The 16,450-nt window shown below is 36.6% G+C and overlaps 3 protein-coding genes across 4 annotated transcripts; all 3 read right to left on the bottom strand.

The window, feature by feature from the left end:
* Positions 1–2,332: 2,332 nt before the first annotated feature.
* On the bottom strand, positions 2,333–4,277 carry LOC137387856 (caveolin-3-like). The gene is made up of 2 exons (XM_068074372.1): positions 4,148–4,277; positions 2,333–2,833 (listed from the first exon to the last, which is right to left on the bottom strand). Exons 1-2 carry the CDS (start codon positions 4,211–4,213, stop codon positions 2,501–2,503), a joined length of 399 nt encoding a protein of 132 aa, XP_067930473.1. The 5' UTR covers positions 4,214–4,277; the 3' UTR covers positions 2,333–2,500.
* Positions 4,278–6,269: 1,992 nt separating this feature from the next.
* LOC137387883 (caveolin-3-like) lies at positions 6,270–7,456 on the bottom strand. The gene is made up of 2 exons (XM_068074396.1): positions 7,391–7,456; positions 6,270–6,602 (listed from the first exon to the last, which is right to left on the bottom strand). The coding sequence occupies exons 1-2, from the start codon at positions 7,454–7,456 to the stop codon at positions 6,270–6,272; spliced, it is 399 nt and encodes a 132-aa protein (XP_067930497.1).
* Positions 7,457–12,077: 4,621 nt separating this feature from the next.
* On the bottom strand, positions 12,078–16,003 carry LOC137387572 (caveolin-3-like). 2 transcript variants are annotated; one of them, XM_068074035.1, is made up of 2 exons: positions 15,866–15,971; positions 12,078–12,529 (listed from the first exon to the last, which is right to left on the bottom strand). In XM_068074035.1, exons 1-2 carry the CDS (start codon positions 15,929–15,931, stop codon positions 12,197–12,199), a joined length of 399 nt encoding a protein of 132 aa, XP_067930136.1. In that variant the 5' UTR covers positions 15,932–15,971; the 3' UTR covers positions 12,078–12,196. The 2 variants fall into 2 exon arrangements, with proteins under 2 accessions (XP_067930136.1, XP_067930135.1); XM_068074034.1 differs by lacking the exon at positions 12,078–12,529 and adding an exon at positions 14,444–14,911 and having other exon boundaries at positions 15,866–16,003.
* Positions 16,004–16,450: the final 447 nt, after the last annotated feature.

Here is a 16,450-nt window from a genome sequence, read left to right as displayed (position 1 = left end):
TATCGAGATAACTTTATAATAACAAGTTATTTCATCTGGTACATAGTTTGTAATCTATCAACCTTGTTGCACTTTGATACGTGAGAACATATTCCCAATAGCTGAACACATGGTTCCACAGCAGCAGTCGATGAGGGATGTGACGTATTCCATAGTGCAAGTGAAAATGATCTTGTAGCATTTTAGTCCGGGTGTGACCCACCAGATGAGGCAGCAAGACATGCAGGCGTAGAAGCATCCCCAGTAGAGACCAGCGCACCAGGTAGAAATAACAGTACAGAACAGATAGCAGTACTTTCTGCTGCCCTCATAGCAGTTGAAACCACACTTCCACGCGCATTCGGGAGAGTGGCTAGCATCGGGCTCTCCAAATACTTCCTCAAAAGTTGCCTGAAAACAATATTGGTTTATCAAATACATTCTTTATGGTAACACTTGAAATTTGGTTGTTTTTAACCCTAATTTCACCAATATATCATATTTTACGATTAGGAGTCGTCAACCTACATGTTTACTCTGTGGTGAATGTACACGGCTATAACAGAGCGGTTATGTTATACAGACAGTAAACAAAAATCTCTCCTAGATTAAAATAATTATAAAGATAATAGCGTTGCTTCGCAATCGAACGCTAGATAGAAGCGCTTGTTGGTGTTCACCCTTCCTACCAATCTGTTTGACCAATGATATACAGCCCCAATTTTGGGCTGTATATTTTGGGGGCCATTTTGGGCTGTATATCATTGGTTTGACTCAGAGAATGATATGTATATATAAAAGCTAAAGGATTTATATGATTAAAATTTCTAATGACAGCTAAAATGTTCTTGCACGCTTGGTGCTCATCAGGCAGCCACAACAAAAATGAATCATAAAAATCATCTAGTTTTAATATACTGAACTAATAGAGTTGAGAGTTCTCTTTTTAACTTAATTAATTTGAAACGACATTTTATATACATGTATATAAACAAATTTTCGCTGATATGTATATATATTATATATATCAAATATATCTGATACATATATATCAGATATATCACATTCAATGAGTGTGTCGTACAAATATGTCTAATAAACAACTGAATAGGAAAAATAATAATCTTCCAATGACTTTGAAGCTTGGAATAAAATTGATGTTTTGTTAAAGTAAATAACCAAACATAAAGAGCATTAATTTAGACATGCATGAACTGTTGTGCTAAGCCATTTGCTTTAATTGCTTTTTTAAGCAATATAATGCGACCAGCTGAATTTTTTCAAGTAAATTTAGGAACGGAATGTTTACTAGATGCTAAGAGACAAAAGCATTGTTTGCCATTACTGTATGAAATTATAAATGATCTCTCCTTACTACACAGTGATCTCTTCTTCTTACACAATGATCTCTCCTTACTACACTGTGTTTTCTCCTTACAAGATAGTGATCTCTTCTTACTACACAATGATCTCTAATTACTATCCATTGATCTTTCCTTATCACGAAATTATCTATCTTTGCGACACAATGCTCTCTCTTTACTATACAGTGATCTCTCCTTACTACACAGTGATCTCTACTTACAACACAGGGATCTCTCCTTACTACAGAGTGATCTCTTCTTACTACACAGTGATCTCTCCTTACTTCCTTACTACACAGTGATCTCTTCTTCTTACACAATGATCTCTCCTTACTACACAGTGTTCTCTCCTTACAAGATAGTGATCTCTCCTTACTACACAGTGATCTCTACTTACTACACAGTGATCTCTTCTTCTTACACAATGCTCTCTCCTTACTACACAGTGATCTCTACTTACAACACAGTGATCTCTTCTTCTTACTCAATGCTCTCTCCTTACTATACAGTGATGTCTCCTTATTACACAGTGTTCTCTACTTACGTACAACACAGTGATCTCTTCTTCTTACACAATGATCTCTCCTTACTACATAGTGTTCTCTCCTTACAAGATAGTGATCTCTCCTTACTACACAGTGATCTCTACTTATTACACAGTGATCTCTTCTTCTTACACAATGCTCCCTCATTACTACACAGTGATCTCTTCTTACAACACAGTGATCTCTTCTTCTTACACAATGATCTCTTTTTACTATACAGTGCTCTCTCCTTACTACACAATGATCTCTACTTACTACACAGAGATCTCTTCTTCTTACACAATGATCTCTCTTTACTACACAGTGCATCCTCCTTACTACACAATGATCTCTAGTATGTACTTTTAGAACAAACAGTTCGGACAAGCAGATGCGCTTCAAAGCAAAATCTAACTGCCATTTTACCTCATTGACAAATCAAAAAGTCACAGTAGATGTGTTTTTTCTTGTCATATATTCATAACATGGTCAAAAGTTGTCATTGAACTCACGCCATTAGCAAAGATGGTCTGCTACAAGCTCAAGATATAATATGATCTTTAAAATACAGAGACTGTGTCAACTGACATATAGGACGGTCAGAAGTTAAAGAGCAGTGATGCCAAAGTTGAATCAACCTTGCTGCACTTTGATACGAGAGAACATATTCCCGTAAGCTGAACACATGGTTCCACAGCAGCAGTCGATGCAAGATGTGACGTATTCCATAGTGCAGTTGAAAAGGATCTTGTAGCACTTGAGTCCGGGTGTGACCCACCAGATGAGGCAGCAAGACATGCATGCGTAAAAGCATCCCCAGTAGAGACCAGCGCACCAGGTAGAAATAGCGGTACAGAACAAATAGCAGCACTTTCTGCTGCCCTCATAGCAGTTGAAACCACACTTCCACGCGCATTCGGGAGAGTGAGTAGCATCGGGTTCACCAAAAACCTCTTCAAAAGTTGCCTACAAATTTTTCAAATGTTTAAATGTATTACTAGAAGTATTTTAATAAATAGTTTTAAATGTATTTTAGTTAGTTATCAGTAAAGCAAACAGAGAAAAAGCATCCACAGATGTTCATCTAGAAAGATATAATATAATTGAGCTCTGATAAGTATTTCAAACATGTTAAGGCATACTCACACAATGCTAGGTCATCAAGCTTGGTGTTAGATGTTTCTGTTGCACTCTGTTATTGTTAGCATATCATGTTTTGTGTTAGATGTCTGTGTAAACACTCTGTTATTGTTAGGTCATCAAGTTTGGTGTTAGATGTCTCTGTAGCACTCTGTTATTGTTAGGATGCCAAGTTTGGTGGTAGATGTCTCTGTAGCACTCTGTTATTGTTAGCATATCATGTTTTGTGTTAGATGTCTGTGTAAACACTCTGTTATTGTCTATTGTTTGTTATAAGCCCTCCGACTCCACAACCTTTACATCGCAGTCATAAATTATAGTTGGTGTAATTTTTATGGTAATTGAACTTTTCATTTTAAATCCTTGTTCATCAGCCTAATAAACAATTGACGTTGACGATTCATTAAGAGCAGCCTCTGGAAGTGCTCTCTGTTGGGTAAAGTGAGCACAAGCATATTATAATAAACACCTTCATAGCATTTCGATATGTAAATAAGTAACTACCTTTATTATTGCACTTTACTGTCAATATAAATATATAAACTTAATTCTCATATCAAGATAACTGCTAGTTATTTAAATACTAATTTTAATACTGCTATTAATTTAAAAACTATAAAGTTAATAATTTTAATACTATTCAAATGCTATTTATTCAAAGTGGTAATGCCCTACTACCTTGAGAAAAGGTTATAGATGTTTTAACATAAAATACAGACAGTCATTAAATTGCTAATTAAAGAATGTTTTTAGAAAGATGTAGCAGTAATGACTTGTCAGTAGGTATCTGTACACATCTCAGCAGAAAAACAAATCTTGCTGATTTAAAACACTTTAGAGAACAAGTGTGAGGTGAATAATAAACTGTTAAGAGCTCGATATAGATCTTACAAGCTCAAGCTTAAATGTTAGATGTTGGATGTTAGATGTTAAATGTTAAATGTTAGATGTTAGATGTTAGATGTTAAATGTTAGATGTCAGATGTTAGATGTTAGATGTTAGATGTTGGATGTTAGATGTTAGATGTTGGATGTTAGCTGATAATACTAATATATTAAAGGCAAATGAATGGATGAGACTTGGGGAATGAGACGAATGAGCTTTAACAAAAGTTGAAATGTCTTTCATATTAATCTTACCGATAGGTTCTCATTCAGGTTGTTAGGATCCCTGTTAACCATGTCAGGTCTGCCATCTTCACCCATTTTTACTGTTTAGTGGTCAGCGAGTAGAACGAAAGTGCGAAGCTGTCGCCGTCGATGCTGCCAAAAAGTGATTGTCTTTACAGGCGAAGCACATTCTTAAGGCAAGCTAAACTCGCTAGCGTTGCTAGACACCAGTTTTTACAACTAATTTCTTTTCTGTTTGGCATAATGGTCAGTCTAAGAGTTATTGATGCCGGAATTTTTGTCCCCATTGAAATAATGGTTGGTTCTATTCAACCAAATACCTTGTAAAGTAAATGCAGCACTTCTATTGTAACCAAGCACATCAGGGGGTTCATGCTATTCACCCTTGTTTATTGACAAAATATATGCAATAGGCTGAGTCCGTTCTCCGATACAACCAATCTTATTGGTTAAAAACAGTGAAGAGGCGTGTCTAAATTATTTATTAGTTACATTTTGCTTGGACCTAGCTCGCGAATTTCTGGAAGATATGCAACTTTATTATTTGAACATATTTTAAGATATACTTAATTACTTTATCCTTTTAAAAGTACAATGCTATCAGTGAATTAAGTGATGAGGCTGATACAGTTGATATGATATAAAATGATCTTACCCTACTTCAGCTTCACAAATATTCAACAAAAAACCGTCGCTACTAGCCATAATTCTTACATAAATTCACCCTTTCTACGTTTAGCAGTTTTGTTGTTGGATAGATGTGAGACTAGAAACGTGTAAAAAAATATTTGAATATTATTTAGCCTAAACTCAAGGTTGTATCTAGATTAAGTTAGCGCTCATCAGACTACTGAGTTCTGGTTAACTCTTACTGTGGTTAACATGGTTAATGTGGACAACACGTCTGAACCTGTTCCTGCCCGCCGGATTACATTTTTGTACTGCCACGAGAGGGACTCTTGTAATGCAAAAGCTAGTGTTCCCTAATATGATTTTTGTATGCGGTTTATGGAAAGTAAAGTCAAAAGCATAGGAGAGTCATTATGGTAATGACTGGCTGTAAGAGAGAACATGTTAGCAAGGTACTTTCAGCATTCCTTTGCGTTTTATAAATATTTTTAAAAAGTATGTCAGCGTTTAAAAATTAGGCCATGAGAGAGTGAGTGTGCATTATCCATCTGTTGACATATACGGTCGGTATCTATGCATATTTTCCTAGCCGTAACACCTGGTGAGACATACATGTAAGTACTATTTTTTCGGTAGACTCCCCTCCCCCGCCTTTGATTGAGGTTTTACATCGACCATGGTCATTTCACAACCAGCTTGGTTATTGGTAATACGCTTAGAAAGCAAGACACACCGTGTTTCCATGCTTCGAACCGGTTCGGAGTTGCTTTCACTCCGAATCTTAGAAACAGTAAAATCGGACCGCATTCGATACCATTTCGTTTCACTAAATTTGTACAAAGACATTCGTTGCGAGAAAAAAGTCTATTTTGGAAAAGTTTTATTTTGAGGTATACATCGCAAAGCTTTGATCAATCTGCAATGGGCAATTCCGAATCTGAAATTTAGTAGGGTGCTAGTTCATCGGCAGAGGGCAACTCCAAACCCATTCGAAGCATGGAATGCAGTGATAATGTCTGCGCTCATAGCCATGTAATGTTTGTATTTATAGTGAAGTTGTCCTCAATGTCAAAATAAATCAATCAACTATATCAGCTAGATTTATTTGTATTATTTTGTACTACTAGTTGAAAACAACTACTTTGTATTCAAGGCAATATTCCTCTATAGTCGCTGAATTATATCTATTCTTGTCAACGTTTTTCTATTTGCCAAGACACTCAAACCCGACCAGCGATAAGCAGGAGAAAATAAACAGCTTTTGTGTTGTACATTTAGCTTGTTTGCATAATAGAGCTGTAACTTTCATGATATGAACAACATTTTATTGGTTTCCAAGTCCTTACCCCAGCTATCTATAATACAAACAAACATAATACAAGCGCACAGTGAACAACCAGCAATCAGAATGTTCATAAACTGTATGATTCAAATATATAAAACTTTTTATCTGATTTTATTTTAAAAAGAAAAGAATGATATAAATTTATAGAGCTTCTCATTAGCCCTGAGATATCTTGATATTACTGAGCAGCAGTCCACAAGTAGAAGCGCAAGGCCCAAGGCAGCAAGCCAGGCAGGTTTCATAAAACTTCTGTTGCATTCCACAGTACAGACGGAACCTCTTGAGGCCAGGGGTCCATGAGTAGATGTAGGAAAAGGTGAGGCACGCGAACTCACAGCCCCAGCAGAGACCGCAGAGCCACGAGCAAAGGACAGTCAGAGTTGCGTAACAGCATTTTCTTCCGCCTTCATAGCATAAATTTGCACAGTTCCATGCGCATTCAGGGGAGTGAGCTGACTCGGGCTCACCAATGACATCTTCAAACCTAACCTGTTAAAACATAGACATAAGACAATGTACAAGTCGTCTGTTACTTCATCTCACATTGCTCAGCGGAAAAGCATTCGGGGTTAAAAAGATTCTTATGATATCTAATGATAAAAAATTATACACTCAACTGAAAATGATTAAAAATTAAACAAAACAACTTCAAAAGATTTACTGAGTGATGGCAAGAAAACTATTTATATTTCCAGTTATTATTTTTTCAAAGTATGCTTCTCACAGTCAGCATACAAAATGGTACGAGTTTATTTTAAATTTTGTAAGAGCAATAATAATAAAAAGAAAACCCTTCTAATAAATTTTGACTCCCAATAATTTCTCTAGCTATTCTGAGTTTAGTGAACCAGAAAAGGTTTGACTATATGAATAACGGGTGATTTTCATGGAGTAATCAAGTTGACAAGTAAACATCATGTTGAGTTCATAGAGTGATCAGTGTAGGAGTGGTCGGTCAGTTAAAAGTCATACTAAGATAAGCGAAGAAAAGGGCTTTCTAGATTCTCTTGACTTCTTATATAACTTCATCAGTGATTGATAATTTTCCTCACAAAAATTTCGTTTGTCAAAGCGGTCATAACCGAGGTTTCTTCATCACTAAATTACTAGCAAAAAGGTTGATCACTTGTGGCTCATCATAGACACCTGCCAAACCAGTCACTTTGTATCTTACATCTAGACTTCTCCTTTCTGTCTAAACCACATTTCTACTTTTACACACAAAATTTCCCTTTTGATTGGCACTCATGGCGAGGATGAGTCGCTGAAATATTTACCCTGAGTTCGTCATTGATGCTGTTAGGATCTCTGTTAAGCATATCCAACTTCTTCGGTTCAGCCATCGTGTGAAACAGTGTCAGTGCTGGAAGGTAGGCACAGCTGGGGGTTGATTATGTGACTGATGTCAGCGCTGCCGGGTTAGGGCTTATATGGCAGCTACAATATAGCAACCTAATCAGAAATGTCAAGAACAGCGAGGCAAACATGTTAGGTATCTATGCCCTTATCTTTCTCTCTACCTTCTTGTCCTGGGTGTGCGATAATAGTCTTTGAAATACAACGTGGCATTTTGAAAAGCTACACCGCTGAACTTGACTGTTTTTGATCACCGCTCATCAGTCTATTGATATAATGCGAGGGTAACACCTGCCCGCTAGCTTAAGTGAGAACTCGCTCTATAAAGTAAAGTGATGCGCTGATGCCCTGGATACTTACAAGCTTGTAACAATATTAATGGGGGTCTGTGGTAGCCTGTGATTTTAGCTGCTGAAATTTGTCAAGCTATAATTATAGTTCTCACGAAACCCTTCGGCTCTCTACCTGCATGCAGTTTATAACTTGGTTGGTTAGCCGATAAAGCTCCTAGCCTTAATACTCAGCTTTTGGAGCCATGAGATTATGGACTAAAGGCTAAACTTTTGAAACTGCAGCATATTTTGTCTCAAAGAAATATATTATACAAACGCTTAAATTGTATATATTACTTTATTGGCAACAATTTCATTTCAAACAGAAATGTTTTCTGAATTATGCCACATAAAAATCATGAAACAAAATACAGCAGAAAAAGAGGGCAGCAGTTAACAACTAATCCAAAGTAACGACGGTCGATGGCTCTAGAACTGTTATCGTTCAGAATCTCTGTAGTAAAACAAATTTACTCTCAGATGTGTAAAATAGGCTGCTCGTCTATACCTGCTGCAATCTGCAGATTACCAATAGCATACCTGCTGCTACCTGCAGACTACCGATAGCTTGCCTGATACAATCTGCAGACTACCAATAGCATACCTGCTGCTACCTGCAGACTAACAATAGCATACCTGCTGCAATCTAAAGACACATAACAGCAAACAAAAAATATCCGCACAAATGAGTTGCCAAACCTGAGTATGTTTTATTGAGTCATTACAATCCGAAAAATAACGAATACATTTTAACTGTCAGGATTTATCCTTGCTATTTGTGGAGTTGAGTCAAAACTTTTCTGTAATAGTTTTATAACTCAAAAAAATCAAAAACTGGCGAAGTCTAAACTAGTCTGTGCCTTATGCTTGTGTTACCTGGATATTACTGAACAACAAACTGCAGATGGAACGAAAGAAAGCCAGAAAACAGTCAGAGCAAATTATATAGAAATTTTTCTGTATTCCACTAGCATTACATAGCTCTAAGGTTGGCTGCCTATGTATTGATGTCTGCCAATTTTGACACAGTCATGCAGAGTATTACTGTGATGGCGCTTTAAAGAACATTCTGGGGTTCTAGGACATGCAGCCTTCACATCTTGCTGCTAAGATACAAAAATAACACTGGTTTGTGATGTATTTGTTTATATATATTCTATATCTACACAAAGTTATAGATCAGATAAGACAAAAGTTGCAAATATTGGCTGCTACAAAACAAGGATATAATATGATTTCGAAATGTACAGGAAGTGTTTGTAAACTGACACATGCCGCTGTCAGAAGTTAAAGAGTAGCAATGACAGAATCGAATCAACCTTGCTGCACTTTGATACGTGAGAAACAATTCCCGAAAGCGGAACACATGGTTCCATAGTAGCAGTCGATGCAAGAAATGACGTATTCAATAGTACATTTGAAAATGATCTTGTAGCACTTGAGTCCGGGTGTGACCCACCAAATGAGGCAACAAGACATGCAGGCGTAAAAGCATCCCCAGTAGAGACCAGCGCACCAGGTAGAAATCGCTGTACAGAACAGATAGCAGCACTTTCTGCTGCCCTCATAGCAGTTGAAACCACACTTCCACGCACATTCGGGAGAGTGAGTGGCATCGGGTTCACCAAAAACCTCTTCAAAGGTTGCCTACAAATGTTTCAAAAGTCTGCATGTATTGCTCGAAGTATTGTCATAAATAGTTTCCAATGTATCTTACTAAGTGACATGCAGTCACTTGTCAGTAGGTATCTGTACACACTTCAGCAAAAAAACACAAATCTTGCTGATTTAAAACACTTTAGAGAACAAGTGTGAGGTGAATAATAAACTGTTAAGAGCAAGATATACATGTCGATCTTATAAGCTTAAAGTTTGCAGATAGATATTAAATGTTAGATGTTAGATGTTAGCTGATAATACTAACATATTAAAGGCAAATGAATGGATGAGACTTAGGGAATGAGACGAATGAGCTTTAACAAAAGTTGAAATATTTTTCATATAGATCTTACCGATAGGTTCTCATTCAGGTTGTTAGGATCCCTGTTAACCATGTCAGGTCTGCCATCTTCACCCATTTTTACCGTTTAGTGGTCAGCGAGTAGAACGAAAGTGCGAAGCTGCCGTCGTCGATGCTGCCAAAAAAGTGATTGTCTTTACAGGCGAAGCACATTCTTAAGGCGAGTAAACTCGCTAGCGTTGCTAGACACCAGTTTTTACAACTAATATCTTTTCTGTTATGCATAATGGCCAGTCTATTGATGGTGGGGTCCCCATTAAAATAATAGTTTGTTCTATTCAACCAAATGCCTTGTAAAGTAAATGCAGCACTTCTATAGTAAACAAACGCATCAGAGGGGTTCATGCTATTCACCCTTGTTTATTGACAAAATATATGCAATAGGCTGAGTCCATTATTTGATACAACCAATCTGATTGGTTAAAAACAGTGCAGAGGTGCATCGAAGTAATTTAATTGGTCACAGTTTGAAATTTTTTGTAAAATATGTAATTTTATTATTTGAACATATTTTAAGATATACCTAATTATTACAGCTATTGTTTCTTTGAGTTCAATTCAAGTAGGCCTACAAATCAAGTGATGAAGCTGATACATTTGACATGACAGGACATGGCTCTACTTTTAGCATCACAAACATTCGACAACAGGTCATCACTGCTAGTCGTAATTCTAACAAAACTTTATCTTTTCTTTGCTTAGCAATTAGTAATTACAGAGTTGTAAGGTTGGCTACTCAAGTTTTGAAGACAGATCATTTTAATACAACCACGGGAACTGAAGGGCACTTCACGGCTGGTTCACACTTCATCACAGTATGTTGGTATTATACCCACAATACATTCACGGCTGGTTCACACTTCATCACAGTATGTTGGTATTATACCCACAATACATTCACGGCTGGTTCACACTTCATCACAGTATGTTGGTATTATACCCACAATACATTCACGGCTGGTTCACACTTCATCACAGTATGTTGGTATTATACCCACAATACATTCACGGCTGGTTCACACTTCATCACAGTATGTTGGTATTATACCCACAATACATCAGTGATCATCTGTGATAATATTGTTCACAATATCGCAAACTCATCTGCGTTTACATCAACGAAGTGAATAGTCCATGACGTGGTGTTCTCATTATGCGATGCAGTGGCTGAAAAGATCAAATACTAGTCCCGCAGTAACTGTTTTGAGGGAATCGTCGATCAAGCAAACCGTGACAGTTGATCAGTATCGCGAAGGTGGTACGCGATGCACAGACTGTTGTGGGTGCTCGGCGAAATATTAAAAAAGTTTGAAAGCTGCAATATTCCGCACGTTTCCTTGGCTTTTAGGGTGCACCTAGTCAACTAATAATCGCTAGAGAGAACAACTCCAACTTACGGCGATATACAGAAGTGTGAACCAGCCTTTATAAGAAATTTTAGAGGCGGAGGACATGATATCAATTAAATCTATCTGTAGCCAATTATCTTTAAGTTCTGCTTTCTCTTAAACCATGGCTAACTAACATGAACTATTTTGAGCTAAACAGGTATTGTGTTGTTACAGTTTGACTGTTATTGTATCATTGTTTGAGAATCTTTACGATAAATTTTCTTCCTTGAAAAATGAGAAATCATTTCTTTACGATTTTTTGGCACAATCTCCTTAAAATAATTGCTTATAAAGTATTTTCATACATATAATTAGTTAAAAATAATATATACTGATGTGTAATATATATTTAATGGTTGTCATACAGGATAAGGCTAAATTTACAGAAACAGCAGTAGTAAGTTGGTCTGATCATGAGCAATGAGTAACTGTAGGATTGGCCATATTTCTTGTAGCCGTCATAGAGAGTACATGTGCTTACAGAGAGTACATGTGCTTACAGAGATTAAAACTTGGCTGTTCTATCGACCTTGTTGCACTTTGATACGCATAAACATATTCCCAATGGCTTCACACATAGTTCCAATACAACAGTCGATGCAGTCAGCCACATATGTGTTGAGACGCCAAAGATGATGTCGTTGCACTCGAGTCTGAAACTTGGAACTGCTCTGCCTGTCATAGACTTATATTAACTAATAGCCTTTCACTAGTGATGAATTCTGGCTGCTAAACACTAACAACTGCTGAGATAGCAGCCTTTGCATCTTGCTGCCAAGACACAAAAATAACACCGGTTTGTTTTTTATTTATTCATATATATTTCACAGCTACACAAATTTATGGCCGGATAAGACTCACAAAAGTTGCAAATACTGGCAGCTGCAAAATAAGGATATAATATGATTTCGAATGTACAGGAAGTGTTTGTAAACTGACACATACAATTGTCAGAAGTTAAAGAGTAGCGATGCCAAAACTGTATCAACCTTGCTGCACTTTGATACGCGTAAACATGTTCCCAACAGCCGAACACATGGTTCCACAGCAGCAGTCGATGAGAGCGGCGACATATTGCATAGTGCAAGTGAAAATGATCTTGTAGCACTTGAGTCCGGGTGTGACCCACCAGATGAGGCAGCAAGACATGCAGGCGTAGAAACATCCCCAGTAGAGACCAGCGCACCAGGTAGAAATAACAGTACAGAACAGATAGCAGTACTTTCTGCTGCCCTCATAGCAGTTGAAACCACACTTCCACGCGCATTCGGGAGAGTGAGTGGCATCGGGTTCACCAAAGACCTCTTCAAAGGTTGCCTAAAATATTATTTATCAAATGAACACTTTGAAATATAATAATTTTGTTCTTTTTGAACCCTAATTTCACCAATATAATATATTTTATGACTAGGAGTCTCCAACCTCCATGTTTACTCTGTGGTGAATGAATGCATCTACAGAGCAGTTATACAGACGGTAAACAAACATCTCTCCTAGTTTAAATTGGGGAAAAAATAAAGTTGCCAAAAGAAGTTATGTTAAGGCTTAAGGGTTGTCATTTTTTTCATTGTGATTTGATTTTTTGCCTACTTTTGCGATGAATGGATAATTATACTCATTTAGAAGCAGTGAGCTTTCAATGTTAGTCGATAAGTGGACACCTCTCTAAAAAAACGTGTTGGAACAAGCGAGACAGTTATTACTATTGACAAGTGGTGACAGCCAACCATTCTTTCATGCGCTGCTGCTAATGTCAGCGTGGCATGCATAAGAGTAAAAGGTTTTTATTAAAAAAGCATTTTCAATGTAATTTGCGTGGCAATGTTTGTCTCTGTGAATAGAGTGGCCTCAAAGCTATCAACAGCTTCGATAACTGAAACAGTTGAGTTGTGCTCTTTATCTTCTAGTACTCGTGAGTGAGAGAGCTAGAGAGCAGCCGTAGCCACGCGGGCTAGAACACCCGACTTACAAACAACAGGCCGAGTTTCAATTCCTAAAAAGGGCCACTGGTAGTGACTGCAATGACATCTGACCTGGGCATTGACCATTGGACCATATCAAAGTTCCCTTGCCACTTAACTCAGATACGTTTAGCGTATATCACAGAGTCATAGTTTGTGCACCAAAGTTCCTAAAAAACTCTCACTGGCTCCTCTTGCAGTAAACTAAGCAGACATCATACTATCATTAAGGGATTACTCACTCACTCCTGAGTTTCTCATCGCTTTCCTCAAACTATATTTACTGAAGGTAACTTTTAAATATAGTAATTCCTTCTATTCAAACATCAATATATAACTGATATAAAGTATATAATATATATACCTTATATAAGGTATATAATATATATAACTTATACAAAGTATGCAATATATATAACAACAATTTTGTTTCCTCACCCCGGTTAACCCTTATGGGTGGTAATTTCTGCTCTAACTCGGGTCTCCTACCAGAGACCTGAAAGTTTTAGCACTCGCCTCAAGGTATATATATATATATATATATATATATATATATATATATATATATATATATATATATATATATATATATATATATATATATATATATATATATATATATATAGGCCTATATATATATATATATATATGCCTATATATACATATATATATATATAAGTTACATACATATATATATATATATAAGTTACATACATATATATATATATATATGTATGTAACTTATATAAGGTGTATAATATGTATAACTTATATAAGGTTTATAATACATATATACCTCAACTATTATAATACTTCAGTACATCTTTTAAAAAGGCTCGTAAAACTTTAAAAAAGCTAGTAAATGAATCCTGTCTATAAAATTATTTAATTACTGTATTGTTCTATGTAATTAGAATAGACAGCCATTTTATTGAAATTCTAGGCTCACATATTTTTTAAAGGAAGAGAGAAGCCTTTTAACACTGTCTGTCATAAAATATATACAATAAAACTTGTACAAACCTGCATAACTAAAATAACTCTACTTGTATCTTGACTTTGATGAGAAAAACAAGGTTCCTATTTCTATCGGAATTGCTCTGCCTGCCATAGACTTATATACTGATAGTCTTGAATGAATTCTGGCAGCTACACACTAACAACTGCTGAGATAGCAGCCTTTGCATCTTGCTGCCAAGACACAAAAATAACACCGGTTTGTTTTTTATTTATTCATGTATATTTCACAGCTACACAAATTTATGGCCGGATAAGACTCACAAAAGTTGCAAATTCTGGCAGCTGCAAAATAAGGATATAATATGATTTCTAAATGTACAGGAAGTGTTTGTAAACTGACACATGCCGCTGTCAGAAGTTAAAGAGTAGCAATGCCAGAATCGTATCAACCTTGCTGCACTTTGATACGTGAGAACATGTTCCCGAAAGCGGAACACATGGTTCCACAGCAGCAGTCGATGAGGGATGTGACGTATTCCATAGTGCAGTTGAAAATGATCTTGTAGCACTTGAGTCCGGGTGTGACCCACCAGATGAGGCAGCAAGACATGCAGGCGTAGAAGCATCCCCAGTAGAGACCAGCGCACCAGGTAGAAATAGCAGTACAAAACAGATAGCAGCACTTTCTGCTACCTTCATAGCAGTTGAAACCACACTTCCACGCGCATTCGGGAGAGTGAGTGGCATCGGGTTCACCAAAGACCTCTTCAAAAGTTGCCTACAAATTTTTCAAAAGTCTGCATGTATTACTAGAAGTATTTTTATAAATAGTTTAAATTGTATCTTGGTTAGTTATCAGTAACACAAACAGAGAAAAAGCATCCACAGATGTTCATCTAGAAAGATATAATATAATTGAGCTCTGATAAGTATTTCAAATAAATTAGGGCATACTCACACATTGTTAGGTCATGAAGTTTGATGTTAGATGTCTCTGTAGCACTCTGTTATTGTTAGCATGCCAAGTTTGATGTTAGATGTCTGTGTAAAAACTCTGTTATTGCCAGTTGTAAGCTTCTCACTAGCATCTTTATTTAATTGTAGTATTGTTACGGTACACATTCTAACTGGTAAATTTTTTATTTCAAATCGAAATTCTCATTATGAAATTTGTATGGCCCATTTATCAAGGGATGAGCGGCACCATCTAATACACCAGCTCGCAATATCAACAACACTCTGTTGAGATGTAGGCATAATTGCTTTGGCGTCAGCATATCCAAATTGCTATCACCATAGCATCCTACTACAGCAACAAGTAATGGTGTACTGATGTAATTGCAACCATTGTTGTAATGCAGGTTAGTCATGGCTTTTAGCTGTCGTGTTGTCACAAAAGTAAACAAACTTTTTTTCTGTAAAGTTTTTTGAAGTTTATAAAAGTCTGTTACTTTGAAATATGGCATGGATAGGAACCGCCTATTCACTGCAAACCAAACAGCTAATTTTAAATTAAAAATTTTAAGAATGATAAAACTTCAATGTGTAGCCTGTGTACCTGTGCTTGTTATCAGCAAAAACAAAATATGCGCATGGTTAGATAGTAGAAGCTAGATGTAGAGATTAGATATTACAGATCAGATAATAAAACCAACGTGTCAGTGCAAAGTGAGATGGATGAGATTTCGAAGAGTGTATTAAAATAAAAAGCTATGTTTCACATTCATCTTACCGATAGGTTGTCATTCAGGTTGTTAGGATCCCTGTTAACCATGTCAGGTCTGCCATCTTCACCCATTTTTACTGTCTAGTGGTCAGCGAGTAGAATGAAAGTAACATAGAATGAAAGTAACAAGCTGTTGCTCTAAATGCTGCCGAGAAAGTGGCTGTCTTAGTCAGCGAAGCACGATCATATGCAAAGCTAAAGTCGATGTGGTTGTTGCTAGACACCAGAGCTCTTTTATTGTTACTATTGTTTTTGTGAGACCATAATTAATTTTCTAAGAGTTATTGATGTTCCATCTGCTATCTAAATTTAAGCAAGATTCGTGTATGCAGCGATTGTCTCAGTTTAATGAAGCAATCTTGTTACCAGGAACGACGGATATTCAAGCCATTGTCTTAGCGTTTAATGAATGCGATACAATGATATACAACGTCAATGTATGAAGCAGGCTGAGCCAATCTTAAAGCCTGTATTCATTATGTAATAGTGTCTAGCTGATTGGTTGAATAACTGTAATAGTGTCTAGCTGATTGGTTGAATAACTGTAATGATGGAAGTTTAAAACATTAGGTAAACATTTTCTTTTACATC

This window comes from Watersipora subatra, chromosome 2, assembly GCF_963576615.1.
Source record: "Watersipora subatra chromosome 2, tzWatSuba1.1, whole genome shotgun sequence".
NCBI classification, from domain to species: Eukaryota; Metazoa; Bryozoa; class Gymnolaemata; order Cheilostomatida; family Watersiporidae; genus Watersipora; species Watersipora subatra.
This window is presented reverse-complemented; position numbering and strand designations above follow the sequence as displayed.

What these genes read in the sequence shown, in the direction of transcription:
- LOC137387856 (XM_068074372.1), bottom strand. Translation starts at nt 4,213, where the DNA reads ATGGGTGAAGATGGCAGACCTGACATGGTTAACAGGGATCCTAACAAC. An exon ending in ACCTGAATGAGAACCTATCG is followed by an intron (nt 2,834 to 4,147) that starts GTAAGATTAATA and finishes AAAAATTTGTAG; the next exon opens with GCAACTTTTGAAGAGGTTTT.
- LOC137387883 (XM_068074396.1), bottom strand. Translation starts at nt 7,456, where the DNA reads ATGGCTGAACCGAAGAAGTTGGATATGCTTAACAGAGATCCTAACAGC. An exon ending in GCATCAATGACGAACTCAGG is followed by an intron (nt 6,603 to 7,390) that starts GTAAATATTTCA and finishes ATGTTTTAACAG; the next exon opens with GTTAGGTTTGAAGATGTCAT.
- LOC137387572 (XM_068074034.1), bottom strand. Translation starts at nt 15,931, where the DNA reads ATGGGTGAAGATGGCAGACCTGACATGGTTAACAGGGATCCTAACAAC. An exon ending in ACCTGAATGACAACCTATCG is followed by an intron (nt 14,912 to 15,865) that starts GTAAGATGAATG and finishes AAAAATTTGTAG; the next exon opens with GCAACTTTTGAAGAGGTCTT.